General features: G+C 46.5%; 1 protein-coding gene across 1 annotated transcript in view; it reads left to right on the top strand.

Annotated features, from left to right (window-relative positions):
* Positions 1 to 618: 618 nt before the first annotated feature.
* Positions 619 to 11,741, top strand: part of COL26A1 (collagen type XXVI alpha 1 chain) — a 96,645-nt gene continuing 85,522 nt past the window's right edge. The window contains exon 1 of the mRNA XM_063146803.1: positions 619 to 779. Within this exon, the coding sequence (XP_063002873.1) occupies positions 619 to 779 (161 nt within the window). The remainder of the gene's footprint in view (positions 780 to 11,741) is intronic.

Below are 11,741 nucleotides of genomic sequence, written 5' to 3'. Positions count from 1 at the left end.
ATCAGTCTTGGAACTGTGACCCGGGAAGCGGCCTTTGCTATATCCTTTGAGCTGTGTCCCCATGACTTGTAGATTTGGGATAAATGCTCAGCCTCCCCCTTCTCTTTGGAGTCGAATCGAGAAGGGAGCAGGCAGCAAGCGCTACAATTTACCTGCCCTTTCCAGCAAGGTTCATTGGAAACGTTTCCCAGTGAAGCCTTCAGACTTACAGCCCTGTCCAAACAGCAGCTGCAGCAGCAGTGACGCCCCTGAAGGGTTAATCCGGCGCCCACCCACCCACCTCCCGCCCCTTTTCGGAGGGAGCTGCCGAAGCAACCTCGCTCCGGTTTGAAAAGGCACCCGCAAGCCGCCCGTGCGCCCAGGGCGCACGCAGCTCGAGTTGGCCACTTTGTGCTTTTGGAAACAGCCTTTCCCCTCCGGTTCTCCTTTCACAACCAAGGCTCCGGCGCCAGCAGCCCCTCTCCACTGCCTCTGGTCTCAGCCCCCCACCCGCCGGGGCTCCCCGCAGTCCAGGAGGATGGGTCTCTGAGCCGCTGGCTTTTGGAGATCTCCCCGCTTTGCGCGTCCGGGTCGCTGCCCTCTCCAAAGCGCCTCTCCAAAGCCGCCGCTGCCGCAAGGATGTCCCTGGTTTTCTTTTGGTGCTGTTGCTGCTACTGTTTGTGGGGATGTACCTTCGGGACGGGCTTTCTCTATCAGTTCCCGGCATCGACCCTGCAGCACAACTACCCCGAGACGAGTGCCGGAGGAGGACCGTCCGGGAACAGCTTCGTAAATCGCCGGTGAGTGATTCCCAAGCTCTCCGCACCAAAGCCCGCAGGAGCAGTTCTGCGGACGGTGCGAACTTTTGTAGGAGTTGGGAAGGGAAGAGACACTGCTTCATTGAGACAAAGCGGGAGGGGGACACACACACACACACACACGAATAGTTTTGTAGTGCCCCCCCCCCCCGGCTTATTCCTGAAATAATGGGTGCTGGGTTTACTGTGACAACTGCGGAGCGAGAGATTTAGTGTGTGTGTGGGGTTAATTTCTGAAATAATTGGAGGCGAGGTTTTAAACATGCCGATGAGTGGTTCAGGGTGCTTCGAAAGGAGGCTTTTTGGGGGGGCGCAATTGTGCTGCAATTCCCAGCATTTAACAGGAGGTCCAGCAGTAGGAGCATCCTCTCCTACTGCTGTGTTTTCCCATTGCTTCTTCCGTTTTATTTGCCCTACTGGAGGCAATGCCCCTTGACTGAGCCGCTTGGAGTGAACCAGTTGGCGATTTTTAATATTAAGCGGTATATAAATATTATTAATAAAATAAGAATTTATGATTGTTAGCGCTAGGAGCCCTCTGTCCGAAAGTAAACATAATTTGGGCTGGAATCCTTCACCATCTCTGCTCCCTAATTCCAGATGGTTGGGGCCACCCTAGTTGTGGGTCTCTTGGGCTAAACATGCACAGGATTGTAGGACTTTTTCCAGCCTAAACATGCATAAGATTGTAGGGTATTATGTGACTAAAAATGCGCCCTAACTGTGGTTACTCAGGGCTGGTTCAGCCGTTCAAGCTCATGGGAATGGTGGCATGTGTGTGTGTGTGTGTGTGAATGGACCGTTGCGATCTCAACACCACAGCTCAAAGCGCTAGACGTACAATGCTTTACTCTAGCCATCTCCAATATGGTGTGTGACTACAAAACCCATCATCAGCCAGAAGAACCATCATCCCCGGTCACCACGGCTGGGGAAGGCTGCAGGTTCATACTTCCACTGTGGATCGGTGTGTGGGTGACCAGAAATTGAAATAGTGCAGTATTTATTTATTTATTTATTTATTACATTTTTATACCGCCCAATAGCCGAAGCTCTCTGGGCGGTTCACAAGAGTGATGGGAGCGCATCTGTTTCCGTGCACTGCACCATCCCATGTGAGATGGACCCCTTGTGTGAATGCTGGGTGTTATCTTGTGGTGTTAAGCTTCCCTGTTTTATATTTTAAATTTAAGTTTGAAAACGTGTGGGTTTAGTTTTTGTGAACTGCCGAGAGAGCTTTGGCTATTGGGTGGTAAGGAAATGAATGAATGAAAGAAATAAAGAAATAAAGTGATCTCCTTCCCTTCCCATGACTGTATATGCAATGGAGTTGGTCCAGCCATTCAGCTGCCTGCCACAAAGTGTAGTGCAGGGCAGCTGAACTCCGGCTCAGCATCAAATCTGGGATGCCAAATGGTGCCCAGGGCATTTTCTGCCTAAACATGCATAGGATTGCACCCTTAGGTTTTTTTTCCCAGCGAGAATTCCTCTTTTCTGCTTCCTGCCCCTGTTAAATCACTATCCTTGTGTCTGCCTTTTGAGTGGAGGGAGGGAAAAGAATCTTGTTATTTATTTATTTATTTGTTTAGCCAGTGCAAGAGTTGTCCTTCACCTCACTCCCCCAGAGAGTTGGAGTATAAGTCCCATCATCCCCAACCACTAGCTGTGCTGGTGGGCTGATGGGAGTTGTAGTCCAAACACACCTGGAGGGCACTAGGTTGGAGAAGGCTGCATAGGCAGAGGAGGACCTTCAGACGTGGCTGGGCTGGAAAATTGAGAGCTCGAGGCAGTGTTCCGTATTTTCACCTGTGAAAGGTGCGTTTACATGATTCTGCAAAACCCGTGTAGGGCCCATAGTTCAGCAGTAGAGTGCACTTGCTTTTCATGCTTTAGGTTCGATTCCTGGCATCTTAGGATCTTAGCCTGGTGAGGACTTTCCCCTATCTAAACACGTGTTACATTGCAGGGCTTTTTTTGTCTAAACATGCATAGCATTGTAGGACTTTTTCTGTCTAAACATGCATAGGATTGTAGGACTTTTTCTATCTAAACATGCATAGGATTGTAGGACTTTTTCTGTCTAAACATGCATAGGATTGTAGGACTTTTTCTGTCTAAACATGCATAGGATTGTAGGACTTTTTCTATCTAAACATGCATAGGATTGTAGGACTTTTTCTATCTAAACATGCATAGGATTGTAGGACTTTTTTCTGCCTAAACATGCATAAGACTGTAGGGGGTTCTCGCTAGACATGCATAGTATTGTAGGAGTTTTTCTGTCTACAATCTAGAAACTTAAGACTATCATGTTATACACCAGAGGGCTGGGAAAAGAACCTGAGAGCCGCTGCTGGTCTGAATAAAGAATACAACGCTAGTGACCTGACAGTGTAAGGCAGTTTCCTATGGTGCTAATAAATAACCTCTTATCAGTGAAAGAATGCACATAAATACTTAGGTTGAAAGAGCGCTGCCGGATTAGACCAAAACCCTATCCAGTCTAGCATCCTGTTTCCCACAGAGGCCTCTGGGAAGTAAAAAACAGCCCTCTCATTTCATTTATTATATTTCTATACCACCCCACAGCTGAAGCTCCCTGAGCGATTCACAAAGATTTATTATTTATTTAAAACATTTATATCCCGCCCTATATCATTAAGTTCTCAGAGCGGCGTACAGATAAAAACATGCCGCGTAAAACAATAAATATGCACAGTTAAAAACAAATTAAACCACGAACCAAGTTAAAACAATATATAATTTAAAAGCAGTAAAAGCAGTAAAAGCAGTTAACAACAAAGGTGCTGTTGTTCCCTAGCAACCGGTGCTTGGAGGCCTACAACCTCCAAATCCGGAGGCCCCAGATAGATATCACAACTAAAAGACACTGGCCGAGTTCAGACAATAATATTTCGGCTTATTAAGCCAAGATATGCATGCGTTTTTTCCTCAGTCATACAGTTCCCTTTGCTACTCCCTTCTTTCAAGCAGCAATTAAACCAGAACGTCTCTAATTAACCATAGTTTAAGTTCGTCCAAGTTCGGACGAACTTGAAAATGATGGTTCCTAGCTTCAGAACAAGCCAGGATCTTAAACCAACTTCAAACCATGATTTAAGAGATAACCATCGTTTCCCAGCTTGGACAAAACAGGAAACGTTGGTTTATTGGAGATTTCCTAGTCTGATGGCTATGCCCCGTGACGGAGCAGCCTGCCCAGGGTGAAAGGCTCGCACATATCTCAGTTTAATAAGCTGTGATATAGTCATCTGCACACATTCTTTGGAAGGCCTACTTTCCATGGATTTTGCTTAACCCCTTTTAAAGCCATCCAAGTTGTTTGCGCCTTCTGCATCTTGTGGTAGTGAGTTCCATAATTTAACTCTGCACTGTGTGAGGAAGTCCTCCCTTCTGTCTGTCCTGAATCTCCCACCAATCGGCTTCATGGGATGACCCCATCTTCTAGTATTGTGAAAGCTGCAGAAAACCTTTCTATCTACCCCTTTCTCCACTGTTTTTCTGCATAATTTTGTAGACCTTGATCCTATCTCTCCTTATTCACCTCTTTCCCTTCCTCAAAACTTAAAAGAACCAAATGCAGCTTTTCTTTCTGTCATTGAAAAAATGGAGCTGTCTTCCCCTGGTTGTATTTAAAATGTACTAGTTGTACTGATGATCCAGTACAGTGGTCGCTTTGAGTAACATTTTTTGGTAAAAATCTTGTGGTAGAAATCAAATAAGAAAGCAATCCTTTGTCCCCTAGACAGTGTCTGGGTGACACTGGATATTTTGTTTTCTTGGCTCCGAGTTCAGAGACAGGACTCTGACCTCGGAGCCAGGAAACCACACTCCCCTTCCTCTCCCAGGGGCAAGAGGGAAAGAGACTGGGGTTGTGGAGCTATGATATATCCACAGCTGTCACCAGCCTCCATACCTCCCCCTCCCCAAAGCCTCTGCTAGAAGGGCAAAATTGCCCATCTAGCTACAATGTTTCAGTTTTGGTTGAGCTTTTATATTGTATTTTATATTATGGTTTTATACTGTTGTTTTATACTTTGAATGGTTTTAATTTTTGTGAACCACCCAGAGAGCTCCGGCTAGTGGGCGGTATAGAAATGTAATAAATAAATAAATAAATGCAAAGCGAGAGGCATATGTTCAGAGACTTATGAGCACCCAGGGCACATCCCATAGCAATGTGCCGTAAATCAACCAACCAACCAGCAGAACTGGAGCTAAGAGTGAGAGAACTATTTTGTTCCTTCTCTCTCTTAATGCACACTCTTAATGCACAGTTAAAAGATGGGGGACACTTGGCTCAGCGATACTACAAACGAGAAAGATCTTGGAATTGTTGTAGATCGCAAGCTGAATATGAGCCAACAGTACGATATGGCTGCAAGAAAGGCAAATGCTATTTTGGGCTGCATTAATAGAAGTATAGCTTCCAAATCACATGAGGTACAGGTTCCTCTCTATTCGGCCCTGGTTAGGCCTCATCTAGAGTATTGCGTCCAGTTCTGGGCTCCACAATTCAAGAAGGACGCAGACAAGCTGGAGCGTGTTCAGAGGAGGGCAACCAGGATGATCAGGGGTCTGGAAACAAAGCCCTATGAAGAGAGACTGAAAGAACTGGGCATGTTTAGCCTGGAGAAGAGAAGATTGAGGGGAGACATGAGAGCACTCTTCAAATACTTAAAAGGTTGTCACACAGAGGAGGGCCAGGATCTCTTCTCGATCCTCCCAGAGTGCAGGACACGGAATAACGGGCTCAAGTTACAGGAAGCCAGATTCCAGCTGGACATCAGGAAAAACTTCCTGACTGTTAGAGCAGTGCGACGGTGGAATCAGCTACCTAGGGAGGTTGTGGGCTCTCCCACACTAGAGGCATACTAGGAGCATCACCTAGTATGTACAGCACTGTATATCACTATGTACATTGATGGTGCTATATAAATAAATAATATTAATAATAATCACAGCAGGAGTGGTAGGGTGGCCTACTTGTGAGTCAGGGTTTGGCCCCGATGGCCCAAATAGCCCCTTCTAACTCTGTGATACTAAACCCAGAAGACTCAGGGCAGCTTTATCGTGCCACATTTTCACTCTAGTGCAGGCAATGTACACACGGCACAGATAGCGCATTAATTGGAAGGGCTGCACATCTGGGAAGATTAGAGCTTTAGGCAAAACTCTTCACTGGCACTTAACGGGACCAATTGCATCAGCGAGGACAACCGTTCAGTGTGCGCCTGTGTGTCGAGTAAAGGAGAGTTGTTTATTTTTTGGCTGCCATTTTAAATTTCCCATAATTCCCTGGAGTGCCCAACTTACTGTGGCTCCAGGCATTGTGGGATATTTTAAATCGTGGGTCAAGTTTTAGTGCTGGCTGGCCTCTGCTGAGGCTTGGGGATGCTCAAGAGTACCAAACGCTGATGCCGGCTGTAAGTTGACATGGCAAAGGCTCCTCAAAACACGTGAGAAACGCCTTCGTAGAGGGCACGAGCATGAAATATTTCTGCCAGTAGAGGGAGTGCTTCTAATTTCTAGGACAAACATGACCGCAGTTCAGGAGAATCGCCGTGTTGACAAGCTCTCCAGAACTTGATTCAAAAGAGTTTGCAGTTTCTGATTTAATTAACCGTAACGCTGAGCGCTTTGGAAAGGAACTACGCGAATGGAATGTATTTAATGAAAACTGTTAGTTCGTGGAGGCTTATCGTACCAAACTAAAAAAAATTAATATATAATAAAACGTAGCAAAAACAACAACAAAAAAAAAAACAAAAATGAAAAGAAAAATAAAAGCCGTTGTGCAAGAATTAAAATAAAATTAAAAAGTTTCAATGCAGGCCGTGATTCAGCGTGCATTTTGATAGATTCAACATCCAATTGCAAAAGAAGGTGTGTGTGTGTGTGTGTGTGTGTGTGTGTGTGTGTGTGTGTGTGTCATATGGGTATTTTTAAACCTTTCTTTCTTTTAAATATCTCACAATAATGATAGCTGAGGTATCAACACAGGTCAAACAGGCACTAATCCATAGCCACAGAGGGCCGTGTTTAGTCCACGCGTGTAGCAGAAGGAGAGATGGTACCATTTCAGATGGTCTGTGGGAGAGACGGTTGTTGAATGGGCCCCATTCCCAAACCTCCCTGCAAGAAAAAGCTAGCACATCAGGGGAAAAGACTGCTTGTTCCCCATTGTGCTACTTTTCTCCTTGCAGGGATTGTTTAGGCAGGGGAACATTCAGTCCCCTACCGTTTTGAATCGCCTCCGTAGACCAGGCTATGGCCTGCTTCACACAATCACCACAGGTGATTTTTTTGTGAACCGCCCAGAGAGCTCCAGCTATTGGGAGGTATAGAAATGTAATAAATAAATAAATAAATAAATAAAAGGTTAAACAAGCTAAGGTGCCATGTCCCAGTTGCCAAATGACCTGCCTGGGGCACATCTGAACCCAGACAACACGGGATTCAGCACAGGGAAACCTGTGCCGAATTCAGAGCCTTTCTTCTATGCTGGTATAGCCTTGCTTGGTTCTCCTTCAGGTCTGCCTCCAGAATAAATTAACGTAAAGCCTGCCTTACTTGTTCCCTTCTCTCCATCTGTGCCTGGCAGACTTGGAGACTTGCAGGGGGACCTGCTATTTCTCTTTTTCTTTCCTTTTCGGTTCCTTGATGCGGTTTACCCTTCTGGGAGTCAGTCTTTGCATTTGACCTTTTCACAGAAGGCTTTAGTTAGTAGGTCAAGCTGAGAGAGAGAGAGAGAGAGAGAGAGGAGAGGGCTGGAGAAGAAAAAGTTTGGAGTGGCAGCTTTAGAAACGCTTTTGTCTGTGAAAGTGGTGGCGAAGGTTGCCGTTCGGAGCAGATGGGTCCCTTTTGGGACGCAGCGCTTGGCCCCCTGGGCCGCTGGGAACTCTTCGCGTCAAGAGCTCTGTCATCTCCGCTGGTTTCCTGTCTCTTCCTAGGCACAGCTGGCTGGGTGGTGGTGGTGAAGGAAGCAGAGGCACCAGGACAGGAAAGGTCTGCCAGAAAAGCGAAATGATCCTAGAGAAAGCGACCAACGGTTCACTGTTAGGGCGCATGAGATGTCAAACTGCGCGCTTGCCTGGGTAAAATCCAACCTACCTCCTACTTAGAGTAGGTCCACTGAAATGAATGGGACGTACGTTAGTCATGCCTACCAAGTCCCATTCATTTCAGTGGGTCTACTCTAAGAAGGGTGTATGTGGTAGTTTACCCCCTAGTGCTGTAGTGTGCATGTGTATCTATGTGCATAAGAATCATAGAATCATAGAATAGCAGAGTTGGAAGGGGCCTACAAGGCCATTGAGTCCAACCCCCTGCTCAATGCAGGAATGCACCCTAAAGCATCCCTGACAGATGGTTGTCCAGCTGCCTCTTGAAGGCCTCTAGTGTGGGAGAGCCCACAACCTCCCTAGGTCACTGGTTCCATTGTCGTACTGCTCTAACAGTCAGGAAGTTTTTCCTGATAATAGAATCATAGAATAGTAGAGTTGGAAGGGGCCTCTAAGGCCATCGAGTCCAACCCCCTGCTCAATGCAGGAATCCACCCTAAAGCATCCCTGACAGATGGTTGTCCAGCTGCCTCTTGAAGGCCTCTAGTGTGGGAGAGCCCATAACCTCCCTAGGTCACTGGTTCCATTGTCGTACTGCTCTAACAGTCAGGAAGTTTTTCCTGATAATAGAATCATAGAATAATAGAGTTGGAAGGGACCTCTAAGGCCATCGAGTCCAACCTCCTGCTCAATGCAGGAATCCACCCTAAAGCATCCCTGACAGATGGTTGTCCAGATGCCTCTTGAATGTGTCCAAGTGTGGACAAGATGTGTCCACACTCCCTTGATCCCCATGATGTGTCCAGTCATATGTATGTAGGAAGGACTGTTTCTTCAGTGCTCATGGGGGTACAAGTGAACCCCGCTATTGAGAATCCCATTTCTCAGGATTCAAAGATGCATTTTGTGTCACATCTAGTTTCAGGGCCGGCCCTACTGTTATATAGAGTGAGGCAACTTCCTCAGGCGGTAGTTGCTGAGAGGCGGCAATTGCCTAGCTGCTCCTTTGGAGCTTCACTGGCCAATCCCCTTGGTTGGAAGATAGGGCTACGGATATGCCACACAACCAGTTCTGTACTAGGGCTGAGTAGTGCAGTCCACTCCGAACACCCCGAAGGTCCGTGGACGGTTTTAAAACTGTCGGATACATTTAAAGTAAAGCAAAGGTTGTTTTGAACTTTGAACCGCTTCACAGGTATCCGACAGCTCTCTGAGGCTTGCATTTACTTGAACGTTGCTGGTTTGTTTGTGGGTTGTGAACTTCAGGTTGTTGCAAACATGGTTTGTCATGATGTGTGAAGCGAAAATTGTGGGTTGTTCCTAGATTGTTTTGCCAGGCTTCAAGGGTGGTTAAATAAATTCAATCGCTCTACGTGGCAGTACTGCAGGGCCACAAAGTCATTTAGGATACAGGGAAAGAGCAGGTGAAGGCGAATGGAAACAAACAACCCATGGATTGAGAAAACAAACCAAGGTTTGTATGATTGTCTGTCAGATAAACCCTGGGTAGGGAAACAAACCATGGGTTAACTATGGGTTAAATAAACCATGGGTTAGTGTTATGTGCAAACCAGGTCAATGAATTTTTTATTCACATGCTATGCAATCCTAGGCATGTTTACTCAGGAGTAAATCCATGTATGTTCAGTGAGGCTCACCCTCTACTTCAATCTGTTTTTAATTGCCGTGTTATGAATTTTAGTTGTCTGTATGGCATGGCCTTCTACTGAGCCATTTTATCCCGCAGTTTTTAATCCGGCGCCTGTGTTTTGCATTTTTAAAAGCTGTGTTAAATTAATCTCCCATTTGTATTTACTTGTCCTTAAGGATTCACTTTTGTATGGTTGTTATTTGCTTTGTGAAATTGTTTGCAAGCTCGAAAGGGGCTGGCATCTCCGCATCAGACTCCTGAAGCTGAAAGGATGCAGAAGCCAAGCTCATTTGTAGCCTGCCCTTCTGCTAATTTGCTTCTTGGCCCCGGCTGAGCAACGGATCCATTTAACTTGGCACAGGGGTCCGTCGAAAGTGTTTCCACGCCGCCGTTTGCATCCCAGGGTGTTGAGGAAGGTGCTGTATTTCTTCAAATAGTCACTCCTCCCTCTGTTTTCTTGGCCTGGCTTGCATGTATGCTCTCCAGCCCGAAACCTGCACTATGTAATAAGTGCATTTTTCGAAAGAAAGGAAGAAAAGACATCCCACACCGCCCCCAGATTTAGGGGCGCTCAGAGCTTACCGGCTATCAAGAACAGCTTATCTCTGCAAATGGAAATTCGAGGCATGGGCTTGCGTAAACCAACTTCAAATGTTGAATTTCCTCTGGCTGCTGAGTTATGAGGTGATTTGGTTCAAAAGTTCAGGGCATCACCGAGGTTAAGAGCTTAGTTTCAAAAAAAAAAAAAAAAAAAAGAGAGAGAGAGAGAGAGAAAAAGAAACCGCCAAAGTCACAGTATTTCATGTAAGTTTGGTGTACAGAGGCGCTTTGCGCAAGAAGTCCCTGCACAACGGGGACGGCCCAAGACATTTTGCTGCTTGAAGATGGTACAAGATGGTTGTCAGGTTCTGTCCTGCAGCACCACCTGGTGGCCGCAGTGCACCTTGCCGGCCGCAGAGTAGTTGCAGGATCTTGGCTCATATCATCAAGCACTCACAGGTGGGCTGATGTAGACCAGCTGGGAGCAGCCAGGAAAGGACTATATAAGAACGGCATTTCCACTCCAGCTTTCCCATAGCAACAAGGTCTCCTGTGCCTGTCCCTGACTACCTGCAATCCCGGACCTTGCTGTGCCTGACCTTCTGTTTCTCCTGACCACACTTCTGGCCCTGCCTGGACTCTGTTTGCCGGTTCCACCGCTATCCATCCCGGCATTCCTGCGCTGAGGCCTTGCCGCCCACGCCCCGGACCCTGACAATGGTACACAAGAACATAAGAGCTCTGCTGGATCAGACCAAGGGTCCATCTGGGCCTGCATTCTGATTCTGTTCACATAGCGGACAACCAGCCGCTCACAGTGTTTAAATTCTCCAAAACTGAATTCAGGGAGGCTATCTGGGGTTAAAGAGAAAGCCTGCACCTACAATTTATACGTATCTATCTAATTTATTCATCTGATGCCTCTAAGCTTGTAGCAGCAGCCAACATTACAACAATCGCTGCCCTCCCCTCAGGCCTATTTGCATGCCCAACTACCGCTTCATTTTAAGGAAGGGCGCAAAAACTGCCAGGCTTAACGAAACTGAGAGCAAAGGCGTAAGAATGAAGGTGGGTTTGCTCCATATACATTCCCAAAGGTGGGTGGGCGCTTTGCTAGCTTAATAGAATGACCCCTGGTCTCTTTATTTTTTGGGGGGAAAACCCAAACGGGTTTAATTTTCTTGTTGAATGGAATCAGCCCCCTTTCTCACTCAGAGCTGATGACCTTTGGGTTTTTTTCCACTGAAATTCCTCTGCAGTCTTGGAAAGAAACGGGATCTCTCTGGAATGAAATACTAAAAAGAGAAGGAGGCAAGACCCTCTCCTTATCAAAACACCCCCACTGTTCTCTGTGTCCCAAATATTGATCTGAGTTTAAGTACGACACGGAGACCTTCCTATCCTTACAAAAACAAGGAGATAATTCATTGCAGTTGTTCGGGTTGATACCGAGATTTGAAAGGCGACCCCTTCAACCCACGATGTCGTTCCAGTGCTGCTGTTCTGTGCACCTTTGAAGGCCAGAGTCCCTCCACTTAGGTATTGACAGCAGTTTCTTCATGCTTTTCAGTTGAGAAGCCTCCCAAAGCTAGGGTGACCATATGGAAAGGAGGACCGGGCTCCTGTATCTTTAACAGTTGTATTGAAAAGGGAATTTCAGCGGGTGTC

Source organism: Elgaria multicarinata, chromosome 22, assembly GCF_023053635.1.
Source record: "Elgaria multicarinata webbii isolate HBS135686 ecotype San Diego chromosome 22, rElgMul1.1.pri, whole genome shotgun sequence".
In the NCBI taxonomy this organism is placed as follows: domain Eukaryota; kingdom Metazoa; phylum Chordata; class Lepidosauria; order Squamata; family Anguidae; genus Elgaria; species Elgaria multicarinata.
The sequence above is the reverse complement of the archived record's forward strand: the minus strand, read 5'-3'. Positions and strand labels throughout refer to the sequence as shown.